The sequence below is a fragment of the Pygoscelis adeliae genome, unplaced genomic scaffold (assembly GCF_000699105.1).
Source record: "Pygoscelis adeliae isolate BGI_AS28 unplaced genomic scaffold, ASM69910v1 Scaffold105, whole genome shotgun sequence".
Classification (NCBI taxonomy): Eukaryota; Metazoa; Chordata; class Aves; order Sphenisciformes; family Spheniscidae; genus Pygoscelis; species Pygoscelis adeliae.
In genome coordinates, this window is record NW_008824807.1 from 257,063 (window position 1) to 270,168 (window position 13,106).

General features: G+C 40.6%; 1 protein-coding gene across 1 annotated transcript in view; it reads left to right on the plus strand.

Moving 5' to 3' along the window:
- Positions 1–13,106, plus strand: part of UST (uronyl-2-sulfotransferase) — a gene marked incomplete at its 5' end in the record, with an annotated part of 108,561 nt that overhangs the window by 45,185 nt on the left and 50,270 nt on the right. Inside the window, 1 exon segment of the mRNA XM_009324154.1 lies at positions 1,925–2,078. Coding sequence (XP_009322429.1) covers positions 1,925–2,078 — 154 coding nt within the window.

A 13,106-nucleotide genomic window follows, 5' to 3' on the forward strand; every position in this document is an offset into this window, starting at 1 on the left:
ATGTAGGTTTTATTTCTGTATAAAGACAAAAAGCAGCAAAGACAAGCTCAGAGAAGAATTCAGGATACTGAATTCAGGATACTTCCCTTGCACAGCCATGTCCAAACTGGGCTATGCACTAATCAGGAAGCAAGGAGCATCTGCCTTCTTAATTGGATTGTTTTAAAGTTTTATGCTGTCTGTGCAATTTCAAATTATGGCAGTGATCCTGCGACACTGAGGTCAATGAGATTACTGATATGCATAGTTATTCACGAGACAAGCCTTTGCAGAGTGTATTTAGTGGTCTGTGGAATCATGCAGAATAAAACTCCAGTTGAAACTGTATGGGATTTTTCTCTTGTCTTTTACTGGAATTCATATTTTTAAACAATTTTGCTGGCTCTTTAATATTTATGAGGAGCCCTGGTCTTTTATTATACATATTCAATTATTCATCTGACTCAAAAGATAAAGAGAAGCCGAGAGGATTTTTTTTACTCTAAAGGGTGTCTTCAGTTTTCTCTCTTCCAATCTAATATTTTACATTTTAAAAGAAAATATATAAATTGTGACTCAGAAAATCATCAGAGCAGCATTTAAATACTTAAATATGGCTATGTGCTCAGGCTCCCAAAAATAAAGCATAAGCTAGTGCTTACGTAAGAATTGTTCTCCTAAATTGGGGAAACAGAAGGGAGAAACATAATTCATGTTTTTCAATCAGGCAAATACCAAGTTGAATTTATCCTATGAACTTCTCAGTCCAGAAAGGTTTTCTTTTGTTCTTTATCTCACAGCATTTGTAGTCCAGAAGTCTGTTCCATAGCATTAATGTCCGTTCTTCAATTTTGACTACGGAAGAGTGTAAGCAACTTTCTTTTTTTTCTTCCAGTTAGGCCTGTTCTGCTGATGCTGTGTATTGATGTAAAATACGCAGTCAGTATTTTAACACTGTGAAAATACAGTATAATCACAGACCTTCTCAAGCTCCCTTTTCCTCCTTTCCTCTTTTTGTATCCCATCTATTAAACTGAGGATGTTTATCATTAACTACCAGGAGGAGGCATACAAGAAGGTAACGTCGAGCTGATGAGGTTACTCTGGTTTATCGTCTCATCTCTAAATTGCAGGTACCTATGCTGCATTTTGCTTTTGTGCAGAGCCTGGTCACAGCTGGTTTTACCCTTTCCTTTTCCTTGGACTTGGGTGTACTTGAAATTGATATTTAATTTCTTTCTTGAAGCAGGAATTTTCATATTGACTTCTTAAAAAATAATCTTCATGAAGTGCAGTACAAGGGTAAGGCATTGCATAACCACGAAATAACCTCAAATCCAGCCGGTGGTGCAGGCTAGGGGGTGAGGGGAGGAAGATCTGCACAAGTTCCAGCAAATATAAAGATGGAAATACCATGCATATCTGTCAGTTCATCCAAAGGAAGTTTTTTGAAATAAGCTTGAATGTTGCAAAATCCTTTGCACGTTACTATGCTTACTGTACAGGTGAAGGTGATCCAAGGTTGCCTTACGGCAGTTAGTGTTAGGCGGTGCCTGCTCTGACATGACTTCCCAGACGGGAAGCGAGTGTTTCGAAGAAGAAGTGCTCATCCTCAGATTCAGCTGCAGAAGGTTCTTCATCTGAAAACAGCAAGGAGAAAACTCAAGAAGCAAAACTATTGACACCGTGGAAAAAATGGTCTCAAACTAAAATGTTTGTAGAACACGTGCAGCTTAATGTGGTATCATATTTACTGTTCATCCTAAAAAGAACTTGCCTGTTTTTACAAAGTTTTGGTAACTACTTGTAAGCGTCTCAGTTTCACTCCTGGCCTTGTAAAAGCTGAACTTCTGTAGAGAATAATTTGAAAACATTCAGGTGAAAGGCAGATACGTGTGCCTGTGTGAAACCTTCTGATGAGATTCGCCCATTTTTCTTCCCACAGGTTTGGAGGAGACCAGCCGGTGTACATCAATATTATTAGAGATCCTGTCAATCGATTTTTATCCAATTATTTTTTTCGACGTTTCGGAGACTGGAGAGGAGAACAGAATCACATGATCCGTACCCCCAGCATGAGGCAGGAGGAAAGATATCTGGTATGTTTAAATAAAAGGCTCTGATTACCGATTTCCCAGCATCATTACATAATGCTGATGTTCAAACTGGGTGCTTGGAAAGTGGGAGACTGAGGCATCTTCTGTCTTGCATTTTTTCCTCTGTCTTTGTGTTGCCTGGACCTTAGTTTGGTCAGCTTTAGTATGTAGTGTTGCTGATGAATTCAGTGATCCAGTTTGATCTTGTATGAGCTGACAGCCAGTCCCAGATTGCCACCGTTGAATTACGGTTGGATTTGCACTGTATAGTGATTAGGCATAATAATTCTGCCCGTATTTATCACTGTGCATATTTAGACAGATTTTTAGGTTGAAACGATGTCTGTAACTGTGCAGCCTCAGAGGAAAATTGGGAAATGGAGCGATTCAGTGAGCCCAAGCCTCTAATGTTCTTGCTGGTAAGTTGTGCACAGTGTTCTTTATACCAGGGTTCTGATCTCAGTTCTTGCTTTGGTTTTGTTGCCTTTTTTGGATTAAGAAAGTGGCAATAATGCTAGATGAGCTGTTCATAATAAGTTTTAATTTTGCACAACTGACTGACTCTGTAAAAGCCGGTATTAATTCAGTACTGCCAGTGCAGTTTAAGATGTGATGTGTACAGCCAGTGAAATTTTACTTCAATGCCTGTCAGCCTTTGTCACAGACCAAGGTCCCGTGGCAGCAGGCGTTCTACAAATGCTGAATGAGAAACACAGAAGCTAGGGAAGTGGTCAGTTTGTTTCATGCTGTTCTCTTTGCATGCACACCGACACCTCCCTAAAGAAGACAAAAAGGTGGAATTAATTCTTACCCTCTCTATAATGGAGATCCAGTTTGATTGGACTGAGCTGTTAGCTGCACTTGAACCTGCAGAGAGTTCAATGACACAGCGATGACAGGACAGCTTGATGGTCTGCTATGAGATGTTGCAGGCCAGATGTAACATCAAAACAAGAGAGGGCTGTGGCTTCTGGAGAGCAAAGAGAGAGGATGTTTTGACAATGTTATGGAGGGGCGGTAGAGTATGAGATGTGGTGTGGACGAGCTGTAGAGAACACAGCTCTGAATGACTGCCACACAACACATTGCAGTCCTAGCTGAGGTCAGATGGATCCATGGAGGGCTGGGTTTTTTCCCGTGTGACACGGCTGTGTTGATTTCTTTTGTACTTTACTGTTGTTTGTCATGCAAAGCCCTGTGAACAGATAAGCTTATAAATTATTATTATAAATGGTTAAACATTGGACCAGGCTGCCCAGGGAAGTGGTTGAGTCCCCATCCCTGGAAGTATTTAAAAGACGGGTAGATGAGGCGCTTAGGGACATGGTTTAGTGGGCATGGTGGTGTTGGGTTGACGGTTGGACTCGATGATCTTGGAGGTCTCTTCCAACCTTAATGATTCTATGATTCTGTGATTATGAATAATTGAAGGAGAGGGGTATCCATGTAACTAAGTATAGCCTTAAACTTTAATGACATCTGCTATACAGATATAAACTCATTTCAATAATGTTGCAAAGGGTTTCTTATTTGTCTAGAGATACCGAAGAGGTCCCTGTGTCAACTGAGCAGGTTTTGACCTGGTGTGCGGAGTTGGAAGGCAGTCCAACAGCTTTGGTGCTGTGTGCATGGACTTTTGTTTCCTCGTCTGTGAATGGGACAGGGGGGTTGCAGAAATGAATGCAAGTGGGTTTTTTTACTACATTATTATTTTGTTAGCACTGTCATGTTTTCTTTTTTGAAGATGTTAAAAATAAGTGGTACAGTCTGTACTTCACTCTGAGTGCCTCTACTTCTCATTTGAAGTGGAACGTGCAGTGATTGGCACCTCTCACAACTGACTGACTCTGTAAAAGCCGGTATTAATTCAGTACTGCCTGTGCAGTTTAAGATGTGATGTGTACAGCCAGTGAAATTTTACTTCAAGCAGAACTGAAATGAATAGATCTAATTCCTGTTGTTTGTGTTGGTTTAAAAGCTAATAGAAAGAAATCACCTTGCATTTTTGTTTGCGTTGGGATGTTCTTTAAGAAATTAATTATTTATATGCACACGCACATATTTACACATGCACAGATCAGTACACAAACAATAATGAAAAGGAAATAAAAAGTGGCTGTCTAAGGTCAGTAGTCATTTTGTTCAAAAGGCAGTTTGTCCGTCTGAGGCACCATCAGCATCTTTTATAAAAACTGTTTTTGCTTTTTCATTTTGATCTTCTCTGTTGGTAATTCAGTGTTAGAAGCCTGGAAATGTTTTCGAAATCTGTCCTCCATCCCTCCTTGGCAGACTTTGGCTGTCACTTGCACTGCTCAAAGAGGACGGTTGCTCCTGTCACAGTAACGTATAGGCCACCCGCCAGTGAAATTCATTTTAACAAAAGCCACTCATTCCGAATGTTAAGCATTTTTAAGACGTCTGCTATCCAACCACATAATATATTGCATGACTGCATTTTAATCTTTTCCTCAGTGGCGCAAGGAAATCTGCTGGCATATATTTTAAAACTCAGGTAATGGATTTTGTGGAATGGTAGCTTCAGAAGTCTGCTAAATCAATTGCCTGATCTAGCTGCGAAGAAAATAAGCAGACGGTTTTACCTCTGAGCATGAGCTAGTGTGGCCCTTCAGCACCCAACTGATGGCTGGCCTGGTTGCTGGCCTCATACCTTTTGCAACTCTTCCCTAATATTTTTTTTTATTTTTTTTTTTGATTGAAAACTCACCGTAAAGCATTGCTTTTTTACAGGGGACTATTTGAAGCATAAGCTTAGATTTAGCGTGTTAAATAGTTTCTATATTGATCACAGTATTAAACCCAAGTCATTTGGGATGAGGTGTGCCTGACTGTGAGCAGATACGTGAAAGCAGGGGGCAGGATACAAGAAGCTTTTACTTCTCTTCTTCCATCATGCCTCAGATCAACAGCTAGGAAAATACAAAACTGCAGATTGCTCCACAGCGTGGAGCTCATTGCTGAAGAGCCTGAGAAGTTGACAGCAGTTACAGACTTACAAAATGGGCTGGAAAAGCTGTAAATATAACTCCTCTGTTTTATCAGGACAGACAGGTTTGCCTGAGGAAGGATGTACATTTTTTGAAATGGGGGTATGAGGGGCTAATTGTGCTTTTCTCAACCATGATGTTCCTGGCTTCCCATCTTTTGGAATGTGTTGTGGGCAACTGGGAACCTTTCCAGGCCATCTTGGCGTCTTGGTCAATAGCTGCCAACACTGGCCTGCTCCCTTGAAAAGCTGAGGGCAGTGTGCATTTTCTCTCAGAAACTGCAGTGTGAAAGCGTGACACACTTTATAGAGTGTCAGCACCTCTATAAAGCGGGCTCTAAAGGGAGGAAAAGCATTTTAAGATCAGGTTTTATATCAGATGAACTCCTGCTTGGCCATCGGGTTGTGATATCCTTAATGCAGGCATTCCCAGCCCTCAGTTCTGATCCTTAAAAGAAAAACGGAGGTGAAAAAAACCATTGAAGTCTTGTAGTACCTTGGGCGCTGTTTTTTTAACTTTGAAAATCTGAACTGCTGACATTGGAAAGATCAGAAACGGAGACCAAAATTTCCATCGTTCGCTGATCATTTAAAATTTTCTCTGAACAGAGCTTCAGGCTTTGACTCTGTTCCAGAGAAAACAACTGTTCATTCAGGAGTCAGATAAATTGTTTTAAATGTTTCGGTAAATGTTTGTGTTTACCAAAATTTAATTGAAAGCCAGGATAGAAAACAAGCCCTTTATTCACAAGTCAGATAAGGCAGAGGCAGCTGCTGCAATGTGAGACTTTCCGCCCAGATCAGCCAGCTCCTTGCCCCGACCTGGCGCTTTCTCTGCTGGCGTGAGTTACTGTCAGTGACCTACAGAGATCACCGCTAAGCTGCCCAAGCTTCCCCAAAAATAAATAGTGGGAACGCGTTAGTGTGGAATATGGCAGAGAGGTAATGGTCTGAAACAGTGGCGAGCGCCTTAGGTCAAGTCTCAAGCACACTCACACGAGAGTCACCCTACCTTATGGTCCTGTGAGGTGAGATAAATTCACAAAAGTTAATTTAAATCCATTGTAGTGAATGTGTTTCAGGTTGAACTACAGTTCTCGGAGTAAAGATGCTTCAGTAAAGCAAGTAACCCCTTATCAGTGCAGCTGTGAGTGCTGCTGGTACCAAGCGAAAGAAAAATATGCACCAGATGATTTAGTATAAGGCCTGAGAGTGCAGAAGGTAGGAAGCACTCCTGATAAAGAGCGGGACTACCATAAATATTTGAAAGCTTTGTATTAAAAATTGTCCTCTCTAGAAGGTTTGTTAGTAATTACCTAGTATTTATTACAACTGCAGCGTGAGACATCAAATATAAAAGGTATGTATGGGTTTTTCATCTTTCCTTAATACTTGCTAAAACTTTGATCTAAGACAGCTTAAGGCTGAATGAGTGTGTGAAGCAACGTCGGCTGTGTATTGCTACCTGAATTGCAAGAAATCTGGTTATATGCGATTCTGGTCTCTGTTAGGCTCACAAATAGCGTGGCTCCTAACTCACTCAAGTACAAAATCTAAACATCTTTGAGCTAATTTACCAGAAGAGAGAGGTTTTGTATGAAAAAGATTGTTCAGTAAATTAAGAACTTGTCACCTTCCTATAGGACGTTTCAGATTTTCATTATAATTAGCGGTTAAGTTTGCAATGCATCTGTCAGGCTCAGCATAGTCTTTCAACTTCATCTCTGAAAATAAATATGCTTTCTCAGCTAAAAATAAAAATATTCTAACAATATTCAGCCTCAGTTATGCTAAAGATTACTCATGCAAGTAATCCCATAAAGGAGCATCTGTCTTTTTGTCTTTTAAATTAAACGTTAAAATATTTGTAAAAAGTGTGTTAGGATTACTGCGAAGGAGGGAAGTAAAATTCAAAGGACATCAGGGAACTTTCCGCTCAAATTTCTTGCAGTAGGGACCTCTCCTGTGGCAAAGGTTGGCTTTTCTTGCTAAATATTTAAACCAGTGTTGTTTAGGTTATTTCATAAAGTTCAAACAAAATTCTAGAAAAAGGTGAACGGTTAAACTCCATAGAACAATTTTTTTGTATTCCTGAATTTTGAGACTTTCCTTTTATGACTGCATTGTTTTCCGTTAATATGAAAAATATTCTTTTACCAATTGCATTGGTTTTCTGACAGCGGCTAGCTGTCTTAGTTCCTGTCTTTATTGGGGTAACAGAAACATTTAACCATGGCTAATTGTACTGTGAATTGTCATCAGTAGTAATGCATCGAGCTTTCTCCTTCATGACTTCAGATACATTTCTTGAAGCTTTCCAGGCTGGCAGGGACGTGGCCTCCAGGAGAGGCCATGGCATGGAGCCCGTGCCTCCCCTCCTGACTGTCACTCTCACGTGTGTGTTTCTGTAGAAAAAAAGGGCAGTGGGAGAGTTGCCTGTCTGCAGGTTTGGTGGAGGGGGGTTCGTTTCTGTGTAGGATTTTTCTGCTGAGGACCTCACAAGGGGCTACACGTGTCCGTTGATCAAACCTTTGAACTTTTGGTGAGAGTCTGGTGAACTTGGCTGACATTGTTTAGATTGGAAATCAGAGGCATGCAGAGGTTAAAAGGATTTGCCTATGTCTGTGCAGCACGTACCAAATATTAGGGAGTTAAATATATAAATAAAAAAGTACATTTTTCAGTTACTGACCTAAAACCGTTTTATGCACCCTCAGCGTTTTCCCTAACTTACCCCCATTCACGCAGTAGTCATTTTGCTCCCTGTGTTGTATATCGGTGCTGAGATGGTTTGAATTGGTCCTTGGACGTCCCACAACACGGTGTCCTGAGCTGCAGCGCAGCGTCGCAGCTGTAGATCTGGTTGGAGGATCACACAGTAGCATCGATCTCTCTGGCTGGGACTGGGCTGCCGGGAGGGCACTGCTTGAAGCGCAGCCACCTGTCAGCTGACCCAATTAGAACAGTTTGCTGCTTCTTCCCTCTACTGAGTGCTTTTAATAGTCTCCAGCTGTTCCCTTTTACTGCAATAACTCTTCACAGCAAAATTTCTGGCCCGTTTTTGTAACTCTTCATCTGCTGTCTATGCTCTAAAGCACCATCTTTCCCTTAGGTTCTCCCATTTTGTATTAATAATTTATTGAACCATGAAGTTAATGATAATTCAGACCTCAGCTGGAGGAGGGACTGATTAAACAACTTATAAAATGTAATATTATAGGAAATGTTTTCATGGCTGACATTTACTTTTCAGTGGCTTTAATTTACAAACCCATATTTTTTAATGTTCCCCTGTGGAGTTTGCATTCCAAACATTGCAGCACTATGCAATTATAGGAGAGCAAGAAAATGTGCCTTCCTAATCTGTTTTCATTTACTAGTCTGATTAAATTGCACGTGGTAAATAAACAATATATCATTGGTTAAGACTGCAGCACTAAAATCTTTGATGTAATTCGTAATACATACTTATATTAATAGCAAAGATTGAAAGATCTGGATTTTATTAATACCATGCTTTTATTTTAATGATACCATTTTGTATTGCATTCCTTTTCATGGAGGCAGGATACAGGATAACCACAGTATTTTGCTTCAGAATCTAAAAACATGAAGTATTTTTTCATGCAATGTTGTACTGGTCTGAAAATTTCTGGCTGTTGCAAATGCTAAGAAACTACACGAGAAACCAGAAGCCACGTAGCAGAAGAGTCCCAAGCACTAAGTACCCACAATTTTATTTAAACTTAACATTGCTACAGGGTCTTAGCACCACCAATAAGCAGTATATGGTATTTAAGACATTTGTATATATTGTAATTTATGTTCTTTTTTTTAAGAACCTAGCTGTATTAGGTAAGTTGAGAATGATGAGTCTTCATTTTTATGGCGATTTTGCCAAGTTTGTTATTTGTGCCTTTCTGAGCATGAATACAGGATAGCTCTTGATGTTCTCTTTCTTTTTTTGGTTTTTATGTGTTGTGGTAGCCTGGGGAACTAGTTTTCTCCAGCTTCTCTATAAGAAGCTATTGTTCATAGGGTGGAAAATGCCAAATGCAGAACAAAGAGTCTAATACATTGATGCTGGCCTTCTATATGGCTGTATAAACTGTAGAAGAGAAGAGGGTATGTCCATGTTATATTTTCAGGAGATATGTTTTTGGAGATTGAAAGAAGAACAGAAAGGAGCATTCATGTGTAGCCCGGGGATAAAAGCCAGCCTTGCCTTCAGCGAAGGTGGGAAGGTGGTTTGGGGGGGGATAATCCTTATTTTACATAGAAAATGATGGGTTCTCAGCAGACTGTTAACCAGTCGGGAGTGAGATCTTGTGTGTGTGGTGGACAGTTCTGCCATAGTATCAGCTCGGTTCTCAGTAGCAGTCAAAAAAAGGCAAATCAAAAGCAATAGAGAACAAAACAGAGAACCTCATTGTGTATAAATCTGTAGCGTGGCTGCATTTGACTTCTTTCATTTGACATTTGTGACCCATTCCCGAAATGGGTTTGGAAGAACTGGAAAATAGAAATGGGTAGGAGCAATGATGAAAGGATGGAATAACGTCCGTACAAGGAATGACTAAGTAGATTAGGACTCTTCAGATGAGGAAGAAGTAAACAAAGGAAAGGATATGAGAAGACAAATTTGCAGGAGGCATGGAAAAGTTGCATCAAGGACGATTGATTGTGGGCTGTTTCAGTGCGAGACCTAGAAGATACCAACTGGAATGAGCAGTTGCCAGATCCAGCAAAGAGCAGACAGATGTGATGGTTCGGACAACATGTAACTAAGCCATGGAAGTCCCTGCTGGACATTGTTGTGGATAACAGAAGTTTATATGTATTCAAAAAAGGAAACATTTTAGGAAACATTTCTTTACAGAGGTGGTGGTCAAACCCTGGAACAGGCTTCCTAGACAGATGGTCGGTGCCCCAAGCCTGTCAGTGTTTAAGAGGCATTTGGACAATGCCCTTAATAACATGCTTTAACTTTTCGGTCAGCCCTGAATTGCTCAGGCAGTTGAACTAGATGATCGTTGTAAGTCCCTTCCGACAGAAATATTCTACTCTATTCTGTTCTACTCTATTTAAAAAGAGGAAATATGTAGCCTTCGAGGGCTATTAATTACCAAGGCAAGATCTCTTAATCAGAAAATCTTTGATAAGTACATAGCCGGAGCCTCGGGGGTACCCAGAAAATGGTCCTGTGCGTATGGTAGAAGTTCCTCATAGCCCATACTGATTTTCTGAAATTGGTGACTGCTCTGGGTAGCTCAAAGGCAAACTTTGTAATTACATGCTTGTAAGTGAATTCTACTACTAGGTGATTTATATAAGATGGTTACTATTATAGACATCTCCAGTTGAATGTATTGTATCTTGACTTCAAAAGCAATTGAGTGTTCTTGGGTTTATGCCATAGTGGCTAAGCTTTTGTCATCTTACAGCTCTGCCGATCAGATGAATTTTTGTAATTTCCAAACTGGCACTGAAGCTCTTATTAGCACTGTCATGACTATTCTCAAGTTTATCTTAAAAAGCTGAGGTACAAATATATTTAAAGTATGAAATGCATTCACAACTTTACATTATGCACTGCTAGTAGTAGAGGTACCAAAACAGAACAGGTGAAAATCCTGAAGATAGTGGGTTTAAACATTTTTTTCAGTGCACGCTTTCCAGACAGTAGAAGTCTCTTGGTTTTGATGTACAATAGTTTTAGTATGGATGAGTTTCAGGTGTTTTGATAATTTTTGAAAGTCTCGATTTGAGTATTCGTGTTTTCAGTTCTCATGTATTTTGTTAACGTGAAAGCAACAGGAAGACACACTAAGGAGACAACACTTAAATGGTTCCCAGTAAGTGATGACTTAACGATAATTATCTGGCAAGTAACCATTGCAGGTGAATGGAAACAAGAGAATCTGTGTGTGACGTGAATGTTATCTTCAGTGCATAGTCCAACATTTTGTGCATTGTGAAGCTGGAGAGTAGTCTTTAGTAGTCATCAAGTAAAACTAATAAATGATTGATATTTTGTTTGTCTAAAGTTGGAATAGAATGATTTTTAGAACTGCAATGTTTTATCATCCAGAAAAAAAGAATGCCTCCAATTTCTGTTTCTGTTAGTATAATAAGATTAATTTTAAAATTTAAAGTTACATTTTATACATGGCCTAAATAACAGAGGTGGGGCATTGACCAGCAAGTAGTCTGTTTTAAAAATATGATGTAGTCATATATATATATATATATATTTTTACGTGTATGTGTATTTAGAAGTAGAAGTCTGACTTGTTAAAATTTTTGGTATTGTATTCATGTTGAATTAAAAAATGTTTTGAAGTCTTGTGTAACAAAATCATGGTAGCCTTCCCTAGAAAACGCTACTAAATACCCTCCTAAGTACACTCCTTGCTAGGAGTAGACCTGTTTCCTTTTCCTGGTTGCTTTATGCTCAAACCACCTCAAATGAAAACTGTTTTATTGGCAGTGTGGTGGGGAAGGAAACTGCAGTACCTTTTAGTCCTCTTGATAGAGGAAGGGCAGAGAGAGGCAGCCCTCCCCTTACTGCCAATATATTGAACGTTTTCAAGCTGTGGCATGATAATGTAATTTCAAGCAGTCAGATATTCACTTCAGTCTGTAGGTGTCAAAACCTGCAGGAACCGACAACCTGTGAGAATAAAACTGAATTTATTAGCTCGTTTTATTTCTTGTCTGTCACTCTCCTTCCTCTTTCCTTTTTGCGGTTTATACGTAAGTTTTCTGGCTGTCAGCACTGCCAGCAAAGTGAAATAAACTGAAATCCTGATCTCTAAAACTTATTTGCTAAAGCAAAGCTGAAGCTTTCAGGTGGTGGATGGCAGGGAGAATTCAGGGTGGTGGGGTTTGGAGAGCCGCCTGCCTGTGGTGCGGGGCTCATGCGGTGAGGGATAGCCATGTTTTCATAAAAACATCCCAAGTTTATCCTGGGCTTTAATATTTTGTTGACAACAAACACCTATTCTATCGTGTAATTTTTGGTGGTGGTGTGGACTCTTCTGTTGACTGCAAAATGGCTGGGTCACGCTTGTGAATTCTGTATTTTTAAGACTCTGAAGTAGTTTATGTTGAAACCACATGCAAGCGAGATGTGGCATGTTGCAGAAAAAAGGGACATTCAGTGCCCAGACACACTCAAGACTTAGTTTATCCTATTTCTTGTAGATCTTCTGAAGTCTTTAGGGTTTATTCTAGGCTGCAGAGTGAAATCCTGTGCCTGGTCCTGGTGCCAGCTCACATGGACCCCGGGGCCTGTTGGAGCACAGGGTGCTCCTTTCTGGTCAGCACCCAGGCTCACGTCCCTGGAGCCGGGGCGTACACGGGGTGCCTGAATGTCTCTTGGGACACAGCTGAGGTCCATGTCCATGCTGAGGGGGTGGGAGGTGCTTCCCAGCCAGCCCACCCGGCAGAGCCTGCCGAGCCTCCACAGCTTCTTGCCTCGCTGCCTTTCCCAGCAACTGCACAGTGTCTCAGCTGCCTCCACACACACCCTCCCAGCAGGTACTGGTGGGGTAAAGTCACTGCCAAGGTTTTTCGGATGCTAAAGCCGATACATTGTTGTCTGCCCAGGCTAAATGAAAATACTAGTGCCTGTGACCAATAGATCTTCAGCTGGGGAAACCCCTATCCAGTACCATCTCTTTGGACAATGTCAGACCATGGCTTTAAGGTTTGACTTCTCAATAAAGAACAGCCTGGAGCACCACGGAGAAGATGCCAGCCCTGCTTAGTTTGACAATGTAATCTTTCAAATTAGGATATCATGTGAACTTAGGACCGAGAAGAACAAGAAGGAGCTGGAGGGCTGGATGGAGGAGAGAAGAGGGGGAGCTGCTGGCAGGAATAGGAGGAGAAGTCTCAAATCCAAGTCCTCAGCGCAGGGATCACAATGTTTTCCAGGGTGGTGTTGCTATTTGTTCAGGTCTTTCTAGTAAAATGGAAAAAGGGACACAAAAAGAGAAATGTTACTTGAATTAAAAGGACTA